The sequence below is a fragment of the Struthio camelus genome, chromosome 2 (assembly GCF_040807025.1).
Source record: "Struthio camelus isolate bStrCam1 chromosome 2, bStrCam1.hap1, whole genome shotgun sequence".
Taxonomy (NCBI): Eukaryota; Metazoa; Chordata; class Aves; order Struthioniformes; family Struthionidae; genus Struthio; species Struthio camelus.
The window spans coordinates 155,237,762-155,255,941 of record NC_090943.1 but is presented as its reverse complement, the minus strand read 5'-3'; the positions used below and the strand labels follow the sequence as shown (position 1 = coordinate 155,255,941).

Below are 18,180 nucleotides of genomic sequence, written 5' to 3'. Positions count from 1 at the left end.
TCCTTCAAAACTGCTTGTTGGACATAGTGGACATTGGTCTACTACATATTGGACATTGGTCTCAAAGTTTTTGTCTTATTGGGAAGTGCATGGCAGTAATCTTATCAATTTTTCCATACAGAAACTTGTTGTGCAATCGCAGTTGATTGCAAATAAAGTACATAAAGATCAGCTTTCCTGAAACTGGGGGAAAGAAAAGCAGGCAGAGCACAAAGAAACAGCATGAGACTGTTTGCACCAGGCTTTTTCCTTGCTTGTGGTTTGCAGGCTCAGTATCTGGATGCTTTGCTCTACATGTTTATTTGACAAACAATTCTTGTATATATGCACAAATAAAAGCCTATGAGGGATATTTTTCCCTCCATAGGGAAGATAAACTGTCTCTGTGGCCCATAAACAAAACAATAGAAGACGACTGTCAGGTGTTCCAGTGTGTCCAAGTCTTGAATTGTGGGATGTCCTGAGAGTAAAAGAGCAAGTGTTCTTATGTGCTTATCCTACAAGACGTGCCAATGGAGCCGCAAGCCGAGAACTTTAAATTGAGCCTGTCTGGATGTGGCTCCAAATATCACAAAAGTGATTATTTAAAATATTGATTATTTTGATAGGTCTAAATAAGTAACACATTTCATCTGAACAGTACTGTTGCTGGAATATCTTTACTTAAAATGAACCATTTACAGTTGGATAATGGTCAATTTTGAAAGTAAAGGTACAACTCTGACATACTTATTCTTCCTGCAGTCTGTGATGTCCTTTGAATTTTACATTGGGGGAATGACTTTTTTTTATCCTGGTAAAGCTCATATTGTTTTCTAAGCATGTGAAGTTGAGACAAAACTTCTTATATAGCATTTTCATTAAAGATAATATAAGTAGGTATTAAAGAAGGTACTTATAAGCCAGTAGTATCATTTAAGTATGTTTACAAAGATTTTAATATCTAAAGAGATGTTAATTTCTGCTAACTTAATCCTAGCTGTATATCTCTGTCTGTCTGTGCTGGCACAGGATAGATTTCACAAGGAGAGTAATCTGATCTTTTGGTTACAGCCATTAAATCAGACTTTATAAAGTTAGTTTTATTTTAGCACATATTCGTATTTGAAGAAAGGTGCGAGTGAGGTATAGCTGTGGTGGAGTTCTTCAGTACAAATGCATTTCCTTCATAAATGTTCATGCCAGCTTTTTGTGCTTTATATGTGAAGATTATGCCCAATAGACCTAACAAGTAGAGAAAGGAGGAGAGAAAATGCTGGTATTTATCATACATTTTGCTGGATATTTGACTTTATAACGGCTCAATATTGCAATATGTATTGAAATATGCTTGATGTCTGTATAGTTCCTGATGATGTGTTTGCCCAAAATTACATATGGAAAGGATCCTACAATTACAAAAGCAAAAAACAGCCTATGACATTGACAGTCACCAGTTTCAATGCAACTTCAGGAAGAGTAAATGCAACGCTTACCAACAGCAACATGGAATTGCTGCTTTCAGGTAGGGGATAAGAAAAACTCATTTGAATTTAATTTTACTGCTCTGTATACATTTGTTGCCTGTAATTTTATGCTTCACATTTAAACTTTCGACAACTGCTAGAAACTTTCTCAGTTTATTAAAGAAATTTTGATTCTAATTCAGTTCCTTTTTAAAGGGAATTTTTCACCTTTTCCTTCATTTTTTCTGATTTTCCAGGTTTTTATTATAGTTAATAGGGAAATGAGGAGTGTGAGAATCATCCTAATTCTCAGTCTTCTTTCCTAAATACTGTAAATAAACTTACTGTTCTTGAAGTTTTCTTAATTCTTAAATGGCAAAATTTCCCTGCAGTAGCAGTATGATGACACTGAGCTGTGTTGACATGGCAAAGCAGAGATAATTAAAGAACATGGAGAACAAGGAGAGATGACAGCTTTTGTCAGACTGGCTGATATAGTTGAAAAAAGCAGCAACCCTTACTGGCTTCAGAAGAAGTCCTTGATTGCTGTATACGATTTTCCCACTGTCCCTGCACCACAGAGCACTGTCACCATGGTTATGCTGGCACAACAACATGCACAGTTCTCTATGCTGTGGGAACTGCAAATATGGTCTGAGAGGCAAGCAAACAAAAATACTATAAAAACGTTTGGCTTTGTAATTTTGGTTTGTTTTTCAAACCCTGTCAGTTTCTTGATGGAATTCACAGCACAGCCACACAAACAGTGGACCTGTCAAACTGCAGGAGGGCAGGCTGTAGCACAGGGATGTGGATAAGCAGCACAAAAGAACCACCTTAAGTCAATATCATCACTGAAAACTTGGTTTCATGTAACCTCACCATCTGCCTATGATACCCTTCACAAGGGACTGAAGAAGCCCAAAAACTGAAGTTGTGTAGACTGGACACTGCTATTCTTAGTCCTGTTTATCATATAAACAAGACAATCACATAAACATTCTCTCATACCGCTGTTGATTATAGAAGTGTTAGCAAGGGGAGAAGGGACAGGCCATTAGCCTGCTGGAAAAAGAGAGGAGGAAAGTTCAGTGCATGTGTTTCTGAGGGGGATGGTCATCAGGAAGCATGTAATGGGCCACAGAATCATTATCTCTGCTGTGTTCATAATTTTTAGTATCTAGTAAAGTGATGGTTTTTTTGTTTTTCACCGTGCTTGTCTCATTGAAGGTATTTTGTAGGTGTCTTTTGAGAATCAGACTTGAGAGGTCATACATGGACTGGCTGTTTCCTAAAAATATTTTCTGACTGGCAACTGTGTTTTCTTGACTGTCTATGTGAGTTCATTCTGTCATGTGAAGTCTGCTTAGTTTCAGCTATGTAGCTTCCGTGAGGGTGTTAAGTGCAGCCAGTGTAGCATTTCACACATTAGGATTATTAAATGTAAAAGTCATGCTTTTTCATCCAAGCAACCTCGTCCCTCGAATAAAATTGTTCCCCAGTTGGACACAAATGTAGTTTCTACAAAGACCCGTTTGTACTCTACATACAGTCATCGCATACTTCATCTTCTTTCTCATGTAATTAATACTATTTTCTTTACTCTTTTTATAGATAGGAAACTGAGATCCTATATGTTGAAAGAGGATCTAGGGATGGATCAAAAAGACATTTAGATGTCTGAAAGTTTAATTTTCCTATGCATGACTTGTATGTTTCTGAGCTGAAAATTAGTTCTCTTCTCCCTGCAGTACTTACTGCTTACATTCTGTCTTGTTGGTTGATACTTTTCATTATTTGTTCCTTTTTTTTTTTTTTTCACTTCTGCTTTCTTTAACACCTGTGCTTGCTGTGATTGTAGTATACATCTCTGTCACACAGGTTAGAAGTGGGTTAGCTTGAGTGAAAATAGGAATGCTATTATAGGGGTTAAGAGAAAGGGAAGGTACAGCTGTACAAAAACGCCTGTGAGGATTTATTTATTGATTTGACTCAGATTAAACACCGTCTTGTCCATTGGGAAACTTAGCGGCCACCTCTGAGGAAGCACGTCAGCCTTTCATGGAGAAATGCCTGAGAACTCATCACTGTAAATTAGTAGAGAATAGTGGTGTCTTGCTCTGCGGGATAGTTCTGCTCTATATTTTTGCTTGAGCATTCATACATAATGTTCATGCTCATGTATACACACCAGAGCTCCAGCATCATACAAATATTTCCAAGTGTATGTTTATAAAATACATTCATAGCAGATGTCAATGATTTTTTTCCAAGTTCCAGGTGATAATCAGAGGCTCACTGTCCAAACTCTGAAGTGACGAAAAGCTAAAGTGAATGCAGTCCTTAAAACAAGAGACTAAACTGTATCTTATCGAGACATTAATTTGATCTCAGTGCAATGTTAATACAAAACTAAGGCTGCTTCTTAGCCCACAAATAATTATATATAAGCACAGTTCTTATAGAGTGTGAGATAATCGCATATCCTGAATATGGAGGGCTTTTCTCTGGTGAATTTAGGCACAAAAATGAGAAAGCTGAGTTAGGAACCTGATTGCCCTGCCTCCTACTACAACTTCTGAAAGAGCTAAGCAGCTTGCATCGTAGTCAAAACTGGACTTTTGATGTTCCTATATCTTGTCGTAGCCTGTGGTGAGAGCCTAGAGTGACCCAACTCCTAACACAGAGGTCAAAGTTAAATGACTTTCCCTAGGTCAAAATTATGTGCAATTGCAGTCTGTTTACATTTTAAAAGTGTTATCTTTTTCAGATTAGCAACCAGAAAAACAGATGTGATAATTCTTTATTTCCAGTTTTTCTCCTCTGGAGTTCTGTATAACTCAGTACATCACCCACCATTTTCTTCTGACCATGTATACAAAACTCTGCTTTCTAGTTTGAAAACTCTGTTATTTCCCAGATCTTCTCTTTGCAGCACCACTGTCCGATACTAATCTAGTCAGCTGTGTCAGCATTCCTTCCTAAGACTCTACCCTAAGACAAATACGCTCCGCCTGATTCAGAATCATATTTTTCATCTCAAACCAGATCACTGTCAGTGTTTCTTCTTTGTCTCAGGCTTGTTACAATAACTATTAAGTAGGCAGTTGTGTGAATAGAGTTTCCGTTCTGTCTGCTCTACAGCCTAAATTAAAAACAGTTTCCACTGAAATTCTATGGTAATAGAAATAATTTCACAAAATATTTTAGGTTCAATAAAAGAATGCATCTTACTAAGATAAAATGTTGGTGAAAATGGTACTTACTCTTCCTCTTTTCCTTATTTATGCTTATATTATGCTTAGTCTACCTAACACAAATATATTTTAAAACTATATTCTGCAGGAGTGTATAAAAGCCAGGAAGCTCGGCTAATGCTCCACATCTATCTCATTAAAGCACCCTCTCATACTTCTGAGAGCAAGTTGAAAGAAGAAAAATGGGCTATGGATGGTTTTGTGAGTATATTCCTTCTATAAAAGACAGAGAAAGCAAAGGGTTTTTTTATTATTTGAAATCACACTGGTGTTCTGCACCAAAAACATTGAGACACATCAAGTGAAATGTTGTTCTCGATGATGATCTATTAAAAAAAATGAAAAAGTCACTGTAGGATGTAGGGAAGCAGTTTGAGAAAAAATATAGGAATTGCCATACTTTGCAGGCATGTTTATACTACATGGCAACAAAGAACCATTTATCTTTCTTCTCTTTGAACTTTATTGCAAGATATTGAGAAATTTTCTTATCATTATCAAATAATATCATAGCAGTTTTCATCATTTGCTTGTCATGTTTTAATTTTTGGTGATGTTCTTAGAAATACTATGACAAAGCCAAACTGTTACATAGATGGGGAAACCTAAATATATCATTCCAATTCATTAGGCCCCTTAGAGGTTCTGGGGTGAGCTTTTTCTGTAACAGAGATGAAGAGGGTGCATGAGTGAGAGGAGGAGAGCTGAAAGAGGGGCTTGGATGTTTTTAATTCATGAAGAGTAAATCCCTTCAGAAAACAAACAGAGGAGAAACCAACATTGCCAAGACAATGCTAAGCCTGGAAGAAGCTGATGTGTTGGGGGCCTGAGACACTTTATTTGACAGAGAGGAAAAATGGGTGCACATGCAAGAAATAGAAGAGATTTCTATCTGAGGGATAGAAAGCTGAGGGATGTTCATAAATTTTAAGTTGTATTTTTTAAAACTTTGGCCCTACTTCTTACCTCAAAGTAATAAATTCACCTGAGAAATGCACACTTTCTTCAGTGAAAACGTAGCCTCAGATCACTACTGTAGACATACTCATGCCATGATTCAAGGGAAATGAAGGAAACTGCCTTGGGACCTCCAAATTTAAACTGAAAAACTATCCTAGGAAGAAAGTACTAGTAAATTTGAGTAAAATATATTATTTTAGAACGTGCTTACTCTGGTAGAGGGTGATTTTCATAGGATCGTGACCCTTTTCCCACTCCCCGAAGTCTTCTAGGTTTAGACTAGCATACCTTGTTCTTGTACCAAGGCCTTATTCAATGTTCTTCTTGTCTACTGCTGTATAATTAATTACTCGAATGAGCACTGAGTACGAACAAAGCAACCGTCAGTTGAGTAGGGGGCCTTCCTTATTTAAAATTATTAACACCTCAGTGCATGCCTCCATAGGATTATCTTCCACATAACTTCTGCCATCCACTTCCTAAAAAAATCAGGTAATTATCAAGTATGTAGTGTATGCTTAGCAATGCTGACTTCTTGAATTACTAGTCCGTTTAAGTTTTGCTGGTTTAAAAAATAATTTGGTTCAAGGTAGTGTAAGGTACTATGTCTGGCCATAATTTAGCGTTTCTAAATTGTCCCTTTAACAGCTGTCTTTTCTTTTGTACTGTATACATTTCCTGGCAGAAAAGGTGGTGGTGGTTGTTGTTGTTGTTTTTAAATGAGGAAAAATGGCAGGCAGTCGAGCATAGTAGAGCACCTCTCTTCTAACTAGATACTAGCAACCAGCTTTTCCCTGTTTAATTCAAAGTACTTTTTGTTTATAGGTTTCTGCTGAACCTGATGGAGCTACATATGTTTTTCAAGGATTCATCCAGGGTAAAGATTTTGGGCAATTTGGACTTCAGAGATTAGGTATTTAACAAATTCTAATGTTTTTCCAGTTCAATGTCCTATATTCTGTTTTATTACGTCTTGTAGAGTAAGAGCCTCTGAAGAACTTTTGTCAGCATTGACATTTTACAGAATACTGACAAATTCATATCTTCTAAAATCACATTTAAAGTACTACTTATAAAGAATGTTTTGTCATATGGGAAGTTACAATTACCTTGTGATGTACTGCTTATTATAGCTATACATTTGCAATGCCTTGAGCAATGTTTTTATAAGAATGTATGTACTTCATTTAATTCTACATCTTAATCATTGTTTAGAAAGCATATGTTTTAGAATGAGTACTATGCTAAAAAGATCATAGTTCTTGGTACCGAAACAACGTTAAACCTAAATACTTGATAGAAGAGTGATACTGTTAAATATTTTCAAGGAATTCCATATGATATCCTAAGAAGACCAAAATTTTATTGAGTTGATAAGCAGTTATTTCCTGAAAATGGACTTTTTGGGTCTCTAAATTCAGTTCTATGCTAAACTAATAGTCATCATTTATTTTTTTTGGAGAAAACAGCATTGGTAACAGAAATATTTCCGTTTTGTGCTTATTTAAGGAGAAAATAATTTAATGCAGTTATTTGATACTGTCCTTTGAGAACTGTGATATTTCTGCTTCAGCAACAATTTGAATTTAACTAAGAGTAATTTATCAAATGATAAAATATTATTGAGAAAGTGTTAGAAGAGGAATTACTTTTTGTTACTGTTATTCCTCTGTAAATAGAATACTTATTTTCAGATAAAATTACTGTTTCTGGAAGCTAATGTAGGTTCTTCCAGCCACAGTGTTTCAATCTTAGCACTCTTATTGTTTGAGCAAAACAAAGAAATTCTTTAGCATTAATAATTCTTGAACATACTGGAAGTATTTATTAATGAATGTATGAAGTAAAGGCAAACTAATTTTTTTTACAATCATATTTGGGATCTTAACTTGATTTCCATGGCATTTGATATGCAAATTTTTAAATGAATTTTCTAAAAATTCATTCATCAGGAAACATTTCCTTTAAATGATTATTTAAAAAGTCGTTTCCCGTATCAACTTATCTCAAATATTTTAAAGTCATCTAATACAAAGTAAAATTCAAAGGTGCCTTGGCAAAGTATTTTGGTAGATTCTTAGGGAAATTTTATTTCTTCATTTGGTTTTCAGAGGAATTTCTTTTTTTATTGACTTGGGAGAATCTTTTCTGTAATATATTCCAAACATTTTTAATGGGTTCCATCTTATAGGACCTGAATGGTTCACTCAGGAATGGATTTAACGTCTGTACAAGATAAGTTAAAGAAGACAGTAATATAACTAACAGGACAATCATTGAACAGATTTTCTTTAACATGTTTACCACTTTGTGATTTCATCCAAAGAAACAAGAAAATTGTTTCTCTGAAACAAAATATTTTGATTGTTGTTCCTAGTCTATTTTCCTTCCAACATTTAATTTAATTTTCTATATTTTAATATATTGGTTATCTGTGGGTTTTTTTGTTACTTTCTTTATATTCCTTTATAAGATTGAGAAGCCAGAAAACTAACTCACCTACATAATTCTTAGTAGGACTATTTCAAGGCTTAAAAATGAACTATGAAGCTGCATTGGTATTCCCTTCTTCATATAAAAAAAGTATATATCTTGACTGCGTAGATAATCTAATAGCAGCAGGTCATGTTTTATTTTTCTGTCAATATCTGAGCTTTATTCTTTAAACTTTTTCCTACCTCTTTTCACTCTGTGTATCAACAGCAGTGCCTAATTAAATCAACATGAGGAATTCTCAATTTGCCTTTTCTGGTGATATACCCATTCCTTTAAAACATGTTTGTTTTTTATGAATAGAGCATTCTTTTTTTCTTTCTTATATACAGGTAGTTATTCTGAATTTGACTTTTTGTAGCTCAGTACATTAATATGTTATTTATCTGCATAATTAGGATACTGAAAAAAGTCCTTTCACAAGATATTTAAGGCTTCATGGCATAACATCAAAAACTTGAATCCCAAATAGAAAACATACTGGGTGATAGTTATGTTCCAAAATCCATCTGTTTTTCTCTTGACATTCAGCATCCACTTATTTATCACAATATGATATTCCATACCATGTTTAATTTTCAGGTAGTATTAATATATTTTAATAACCCAATCACAAGGTGTTATTTAATCTGAAAGCTCTTTAACTTTTACTGAAATCTGAAGTTTTTTGAGTAGTGTATGTCAGAGGTAACAGACACAGACATTATATTGCTTGTTTTTTCTTCTTACTCTTTTTAGGTCTTAACATGTCTGAGGGTTCAAATTCTTCTAATCAACCACATGGTACAAATAGTAGTTCAGTGGCCATTGCTATCCTTGTGCCTTTCTTTGCCCTTATATTTGCAGGTTTTGGCTTTTATCTTTATAAACAAAGGTAAGCATAAATTACATATACAGAATCCCTGTATTAATTTGTATTTTTGTTCCTCAAACTTGGTCAGAGTAAAATAAGACTTGTGCAAAGCCACAGAATGTTTGCTAAATGTCCATATAAACATTTCTTCCTACCTGTGTTTCGGTATGGCATAATGATTGAGAGATGAGATTATTGTACTGTGCTGTACTTTAACTCCTACTTATTTAAAATGTTATAAATTTGCCTCTTAATGAGAACAATGAATAAAAGAAATTTTTGGTATAAAGAGAATATTATAATCATGATTTGTATGTACTTACAATAGACTGTATTTTCTTTAGGCATGCAACAGAATCGTCAGTCATATCTTGAGCAATTTATTTTAATGCCTACTCTGTTTATTGGCTGGCAAGTACATGCAAGTGTTATGTCAGTGAGGGATTTCATTATGGAACTGCTTCTGCATCTAAAATTATTAGTTCATATGTTATACAGCCACTATAGTCTTCTCAGTGTCATTCTGTTAGTCTGAGTTCAACAACAGTTTGCTCATGTTATTGAAGCCAATATCAATTATTTGGGTTTATTTTCAAGTAATCTTTTCCTGTAGTTATAAAGCATTAGGAGACACTGAAGAAAATTTAATCTCTGCAATGATAAAATAATTCATTGCCTACTAGTAGTCAAAATGATCATTTAATGCTGGTAGCCAGTTTAAAGCATGTACTGTAATTTTTTAACCGTACTATTTGATTTTGGACTGGTTCAGAGTGTAAAGGAATGCAGATGTTCAAATTGTATTATTTTATACATTTGCTATTAACTGTATTACATAATTATTTATCTTGTTATTTTATGAAGATAATTTACAATATAATATACATTTTGCATTGCAATATAGATAGCACGTTTTCAGGGGATTAAGCTGGCATTTTGAGTTATTTAGTAAAAAAGAATATATTTCAACTATAAATTGGTTCTTGATAAACTTGTTGAGTCTTCAGAGAAAAAAGAAAGTCTCTGTTATCTGTCTGTGGGATTATTGCATCTTTATGAGTTTAAATTTTATTTTTAACTACTTATCCTCTGATCATTGAAGTAGGAGTAGGAATGCCTACCTCTTCTGGGCTTGTTAAGTGAGTTTTTAGAAGAGCACCTTTTTAAATGAGTCATAAATACCTTACATATTACTTTAAAGAAATGTTCTCAGCACAGATACTGTAAAAAATTTGAACTATATTATATTTAATCCCCATAATTGAAATTAGTCCATTCTATTCAGACTGTTAAACCATGTCAAATCAGTTTGAAAAACTGCAGTTATGAATATTCTGTCTTTTTTCAACAGGACTGCACCTAAAACACAGTATACAGGATGCTCTGTACATGAAAACAATAATGGACAAGCTGCTTTTGAAAACCCCATGTATGACACAAATGCAAAGTCTGTGGAAGGGAAAGCTGTACGATTTGACCCCAACTTGAACACTGTTTGCACAATGGTATAATGTGGTAATGGTATGTCTTCAAAGTCTGGAAATTGAAACACAACACAGTGCACATATAGTTCACTGAGTAAAAAAAAAAAAAAAAAAAAAAAATTAAAGCACATTTTTCAGGATATACTGGGTCACCTTTTCCTGAGGATGATAGACAAGAGTGGGTTGGGGGTTTTTTTTGTTTTTTTTTTGTTTGTTTGTTTTCATAAACTGGATCAGAATTGTCTTCATGTTTACCATGGAGAGTTTTACAAAAATCTGCTGCACTCCATGAGTGCTTACTCACAGTTTATTTGCTTTTTTAAAAAAGGAGATTATTCTAAAACATAAAATGTATTTGCATATATTGGAGGAGCATCCACTATCAGTACTTCTATGCTTTATAAAAACTATAATAGAGGGTCTGGGTTAAAAAAAAAAAAAAAGATATAGGTAGAAAATAAGTGTTATACTTACAGGAGACAATAGGCCACTGACTTCTCTTTAACAGTCACATGCTACATCTTTCTCATAAGTTTGTACCACTTTTTCATTTATTCAGCCCACCTAGCATTTTTTTTTTCCTTAGATCAGTTAATTTTTAACTCCAGGTTATGATATTTAAAAATCAACAATACAACTTACTCTTTCACATCACAGAAGAAAAATTAAAATGTCAAGTTTTTGGTTCTTAGTTAATGAATTTATTTCCCTGTTTCATAACTTGCTTCCTTTCTGTGTTCCAAGTCCAGCTCCTTTTCTCTGTTTGGATCAACAACACCCACAGGTATAAATCAGTTCCTACATTCCTCTTGTCAACCTTACAGTTAGACAAATTTTGCAATCAAGATGCTAGGATGAATTGTGCTTTGTCATGTGGCTTACTGATGAAGATCACTTGGAAGGGTGACCATTTTACATTTTTTTCAAATGTCAAAACATAATGATGTTTTCAATTAAAAAGTGCATTTTTCAGAAACAGTAGGAATCAAATCAATTGATCAAAATTATAAGGGACCGTATTTCAATCCATTCTAGTTAGATCTAGACTGTTTCATGTCAATTTATTCCTTTAGCATTTTGTTGAAATGCATGCACAGAGCATGGCAAAATCCCATTGAAGCTGATGGAAAGATTCTGACAGACTTCAGCGAACGTCGGATTGTACCTACAAGGCTAGAGGTTATTATAATTTGCAAATAGTGTGTTTTCTTGTTTATTTTATCTCTGTATTTTATAGAAACAAATCCTTAGAGTTAATGATTTAAAACTAAATATATTGCCACAGTGCAATGAAATAAAAATTATTAAAAAAAATAAAAAATAAAGCCATGATTTTGTTAGGGGCAAACCATATTAGGGTCAATTTAGATTCCGCAGCCCTCCAATACAAGTTTTAGACATTCCAGAACCACTTCTAAGGAAATGTAGTTTTTCGTTTTGCAGTTGTTTCATAACAGAATTATTCAATGGCAACTCAGTAATTTATTTGATGTAGGTCATTGTCTTCCTTTTATAGCATGACTCACAAATGCTGTATGTTAGCCAACGTGAATTATCTGTTATTGTCCCTTTCAAACATTAATAATTCTGTGAAAATCTAAACTTTTTATTACCGTAATAGAGAGTGCCTACCAAAATTCATTGTTCCCAGGATTGCTGCTTGGATTTCTATAATGTTTGATGAATTTCTTATAAACCATTTTACAACAGTTTGTTTTGAAAATTCATACAACTCTGTCAAACTGTATTCTACTAAAAGGATGCTGTTTTATATTTTATACCATTGGTTGTTATTTATTCTTGTTTATTCAGATGACTGCAATAACTATGATTCATTCATTAATGTTAAGGTTAATACATTTGAGATCGTTTAAAATGTTTCTTCTGCAACTGGCTACTCCTCTTATATTAATGCATACACTTTTGTAAAGAAGTATATTTTTATGAAAAAAGAATTTGTAAAAGTATGATGTAAATTTTCAGTGCAATGTAAACAAAATAAAAATGGACAATTGCTTTTTTAACTGCGTTTCTTCTTTGGAAGATGAGATTTAAACCCATTTCAGGTGCGAAGACTAGAAAACAACCAAATTAATAATTCAAATTCACTATTTTTGTCAGTCTTTTTGTGTATTTTAGGTAAAGTGGCAAGATTTAGATTACTTTCAGAAACAAGCAATGAACCCACAGTATATATTTATGTATTTACTAAAATTAATTTTTCATTTGATGTGAAGAAGCCGATTTACAAGGAAGGCCTGTAGTTTTAAACCTAGTGCAAAGCACAGAAAAGTCAGCTTTTTTACCATTTAAAAGAAAACACAAATTAAGAAAAGCTTAGGGTTCCTGAAACCCTGAAGTAGGGAGCCTACTTACTGAAGTTTGCTATCTTTCTGCAGAAAGATACAAGATATACTTACTAACAGATAATACCACTGCATATAGTATTTTCTGGCACTAAAAAAAAAATTGTAATGACTTTCAATGAGATTAAACTGGTAGAGAGGAATTGCTGGAGGAAATACTGAGAAAATATTATTTTCCTTTAAAATGAAAAATATCTTTCAACTCCTCATTTTACTTGCAAGCATGGAAAGTGGATGACAAATCATGATTTTGAATGCTATTCATGGACTGCAACTGAGAAAAAAAAATATATTCTTTTGGGAATTTGATGCTAAATATAACGTGAAAAGGCCCATTCAGGTCCACCTTGAAATCAGTGAAGACTATATTGCTAAATACATTGGAAAGAGAAGCAATAAGTCACCATGAAAAAGATATTGTGAGGGTCACGTACTAACGTTTTTTGGGAGGCTTGAGTAAATTAATTAATTCTGAAAGGGAGGAAATAATCTTGTTACACAGTGGCCAAGCTTTCAAACACAGCCTAGAATCTGGTGTTAAGCTCTTCCTTATGCATCATATATTTTAACATATAAAAATAAATAAAACTTACATTGGACTTCCTGAACAATTCTATTAATGATCAAAACAGAGACTTGCACTTTTCAAAAGTTGTACTGACTTCACTGTATACAGAATGAACTATTTGTAACAGATTTCTTTTTTTACTATAGTTTCCCTAGTTAAATGACTCATAATTTGTGTGTGTGTGTGTGTAAATTGTACACCTTTCTAGTGGTAGAGTGGTTATTTTCACTGTGGTGTGTGGAATTTCAAGTTAGGTTCCTTGACTGGGGTTAGTTAGCTTTGTTGTAGGCTACTCGCTGTTTCTTCTTTTTTCTCAGGAAAACAGCAGAAACTAATGGGTCTGTTTTTCCACCAAGCTTTCTGGCTACATTGTTCTTGTACACAGAGAGGCTGTGGGGAAATACAGAGAAGGTTATACAAATCCTTTCAAGATTAAAGTAGCTTCTGCAGTACTAAGGACTTAGAGATTTAAAACTTCACTTAAGTTTCTATAACCAAATAGCCACTAAACAGAGTAACTCTGGAAGCACTTAGACTATGTACTGATGAAATTCATTGAGCCCTGTTAATTTAACATTGTCTGCTTGTCGTGAACCAACTGAAAAACTCGTTTTCATGAAAGATATAGCAGGATCTAGTTCTGTAACGGAATCTAGAAACCACACAATAGTACCTAAGATCCCCAAGCCAAGTTTTTGTAAAAGACAGCTTTTCTTTTCTAAGTCTTAAAAACAGATGTTACATGTCAACTCATTAGTATCGTTGGCTGAAGTGTTAGGAAGTATCCGTCATTTTTTCCAACATCAGTGAAATGAGGGCAATTTCAAATTTTGGATGTGACTGTACAAATAGGGGAGTATATCTATGTTGCAGTGTGTAGATTTATTTTTAAGTCCTAACTCCTGCCTAACTAGTACAATACTTCAGCAAGGCATAGATCTCTTGTGTAGGAATTTGCCATTTTTTACCTTGTATGCCTCTGACCATGCTGTTTCTGCAAAAAGGTGATCTGTTCCACCACAAAAAGGGCAGCATATATTGCAGGATGTTTCTTTAAAAGATTATCAGAATTGGAGAAAAATATGGCTTGTATTAGTTGTTCTATTAAAACCGCACAGTCTTTGTTAGATTGATCACGATCTTTGATAGACTGATTTGTGAAAATAGCATCCAGCTTCAGATTGCCAGTAGGTGTTAATGTCTGCTATGTGTCTGTGACTTCAGAAGGACCACCAATGATAGCAATGAAGCAATGATAAACCCAGCAACCAGGTTCCAGTGTTCATCTCAGACATGTTTCTCATTTTACTAGCATTACATGCTACTACAGAAAATCTACTCAACATCTCTCAAAACCTAAAGGTTTCCTAAAATCTGGAGCTTCTGTAATTTTGTTGTAATGCAATATCGAAGTTCAATCAAGCATAATAGAAAAAGATGCACTGCATTCTTTTTCTAGTAAAGCTGTAAGTTAGTAATATCTTTATTACTGGCTATCAATTAAATGTTTTATTCTTTTGCGCCTTTTCTATCTTCCTCTCTGAAGTAATTAATTATTTGAGAAGACAGTATTCAAGTGAGGGGAGCATGATGTAATGTCTGGAAATGCATTTAGGTTAAAGATTTCTGCACTTGAAATCAATTTATTCTCCTAAATCTGTGTGTGATCCCATCTGGCATTTTTAAGCAAATGAGGTTTGTAGTTTGTTTTCTCTTTAGGTTATTCTCCCAAACAGTATCTCTCTCTGACCATTTCGTTCATGTACTTTGTTCTGTTGTCCTGTAAGTGATAGGTTAGAACAATGGGAAAATGACTCATCATTTGGATACCTGTTGAAATAAAATAAGCACAAATAGTAATAGCTCAGGAAAGTATTTCTGAGTATGATTTTGAAGGTATTGACTTGCTCAGCTGGGAGTAAATGTAGAGGCAGTCCTGAAAAGTAGGTCTTTGGACTGTTAATGCACCATCATTTTGTGAATAATAGTGAATGTTGAAGACATTTACCATTCCCTAGCTATTAGTCCAATACCAGTGACCCTTTGTCAATGCTCTGTATTTTGCTGCATGCAAAATCAGCCAGATTAGGCTGATCAGTTCAAAATTCTTGTTTGTGTGAAGTATGTTTATAAAACACTTGTAGAAAGTGCCTTAGCTACCAAACAGACTGAAGAAGGTAACTTCTATCAGAGGAGCTGCATATATCTATCTTAGGGTAAAATCTTAAACCATTTCAACTAGTATCCAGAATTTTAAGTTCTAGCTACATGCCCACATTTCTAAAAATACACATAATGTTTACCAAAGTGATCTTTGATCCCAGTTATGTAGTACTGTCAAAACACTTCATGTTCTTAAGATAAGAGTTGCTATGGAAGGGCAAATTAATTATATAGTCATCTTCTTTTCCATTACTTAACTGACAGCAGATTGCATCTGAATGCTCTAACTTAGCGTTCCTCTCATGGTTCTTGTGAGCCATTCTGTTTGATGTTTTATCACATTCAGCAAGGATAAGAGGTGTTTAGTTAGTGACCTGCTAGAAATCAGAAGGAGAAACTGTGAAATAACCCCCCTCCCCAAAAATTATAAAGAATAGACTCTTCTCTAAGAGAAGGATTTTGCAGTCCCCTATATAGATAAAAAATTTGCAAATACATGGGGAATCACAAGACTTGATGGTTAGCCCACTAAGAGAATGCCCAGTAGTGCCATTTTGAGTAAAGACTCCTCAGATTCTCTCTCCTTTTCACTTCATGTGCGTTCAGAAATTGGTTCATGCTAAAAAAGTGGTCTGAAAACTTGAAATTCCCATATGAGAAGAGAGGGAAAGGGAGAGAGAGAGGCAGAGGGAGAAGGAGAGGGAGATGGAAAGAGGGAAAGGCAGAGGAAGAGGGAGAGGAGAGGAGGGCAATAAATAGATCATTGGTTTTGTTGAGTAGCTAAATGATGTTGTATTTGATCACTGATTCTAAAACAGGGTGAGTAATATGAAGTTGATATGACTTCCTCCTCCAAGCTCTCAGAACTTACCCTTTTCATTCCACCCATTTCTTGGCAAAAGTTGTTATTGCTCCATCTCTTATCCATCCACTTATCTGGATTAGAAAAATTGCTTGATACAAATCCAAGTTTTGATGAAGAGCAACTCTCAGGGAAAAGAAGTCAGAAAATCAATGTGAGTAGGGTCCATAATATTTTAATGACCTGCTAAAAAGTATGATTTAAGTGCTATTTAATAGTGTTTCTGGGACATATTTTTCATTAAATAAAAATGAATATATTTTATGTCTTCAACAATAGAGTATAAAAATGTTTTGAGCTTTGTAAATTTATACTTCTGATTTTATCTATAAAATATTTTTAAATATCATCATTGTCAAGCTAATTAAGCTTTCATGAAAAAAGGGTGTTATGTAGAACATAGCAGATACTCTACATTAGTTCATGAAAATTGCACTATGTGCTTTTGATGCTATGGAGGATGTAAAAGTTATTTTAAAAATGATAGACAAGCAAAGCAAAGCAAAAACCTCACTGCATTTACTACTCCTATTTTTATATTGCCTGTATATTAGCCTAGGAGTGTCAAAGATGAACCAGGACCTATATTATATGTAAGTTTGATTAAACAAAAAATATTTCCAGTGAAATAGCTGTGCTTTTCCCCTTTTTTTATCTTCTCTGGATGCTGAAACTATGGCAACTTGATATAGCCTGTCTCTAACTAACTCTAAAAAAGGCCAGTTGCACAGTATCAGTTATGTCTGTGATTCTAAAATAAGATGATCGTGGACTTTGTCATCAGTGAAAGGCAGAAATAATTTGGCCTGGAGTACAGAGCTTTCCTGTAAATGAAGAAACTTGCCACATGTTAATAGGCTAAGATGAAGTGTGAAGAGCTCTGTGAGGAAGAGGTCATACAATGTGATAAAAATGGAGATTTCAGGAGAGTAGGCAGCTGTCTTCACCACAGCCTTGGGCTCCAGGGGATAACACAAAGTGACGAAAGAAATTAAAGAAGTTCAAGAGTTGGCAGAGAACAAGGTTAGGTAGGTGGCTCAGACCATCCTTGAGCATGTGTTCTGTGCTTGTGGTCTGAGCAGAAACACTGTAGGGTTTGTGAAACTGATGGAGTCCACCCAGAAGGTCCTGAGGAATCTCTTTTATAGCCTTTCTTTAGCTCCCTTCTTCCTCCCCAAATGTACAGATTGTTGAGTTGTAGATGGGCAAGTTCTTCTATAAGGTAATCACCTATTTCTGCTTAAGATAACTTTTTCAACAGAGGAGCCAGTAAAACCATATCTGTATCTTAACATCCATTACAACTGAGGCAGGATATTCTCTAATTTATTTTCTTTATTTTTTTTTTTTCAAGATGTGACATCCCCTCCTCATATCTTTTTCAACTGCAAAGCTGGTTCTCTTTTTGCTGCTCCAGCAGATATAAAATTGGTTTCTGATCTGATCTGAAAAACCTCTAATAGCAGGTCAGTTTTGCAAATCTGTACTATAGTAACTTGATTCACTATTGATTACAGGGACTATATTTCCATTTCTGCATACCTAAATGCCTACACAACCTTGTAACTTCTGTATCCCTTTGATACTAAGTCTTTAGCTTGATTTTATTTATTTTGTTTTTCTATAAAACAAGTTAAAGGAAGTTTCACAGCCATTGACTTGATTTTGTATTATATGTAGGCATGGATATATATATGCTATATATAGGTACATATTATATAAATATATA

The 18,180-nt window shown here is 34.2% G+C and overlaps 1 protein-coding gene across 2 annotated transcripts in view; it reads left to right on the top strand.

The window, feature by feature from the left end:
- Positions 1-12,496, top strand: part of CSMD3 (CUB and Sushi multiple domains 3) — a 711,519-nt gene extending 699,023 nt beyond the window's left edge. For both annotated transcript variants that reach the window (XM_068933141.1, XM_068933140.1), the window contains 5 exons: positions 1,346-1,504; positions 4,791-4,903; positions 6,488-6,575; positions 8,894-9,029; positions 10,360-12,496. In XM_068933141.1, the coding sequence (XP_068789242.1) occupies positions 1,346-1,504; positions 4,791-4,903; positions 6,488-6,575; positions 8,894-9,029; positions 10,360-10,519 (656 nt within the window). In that variant the 3' untranslated portion in view covers positions 10,520-12,496. The remainder of the gene's footprint in view (positions 1-1,345; positions 1,505-4,790; positions 4,904-6,487; positions 6,576-8,893; positions 9,030-10,359) is intronic.
- Positions 12,497-18,180: the final 5,684 nt, after the last annotated feature.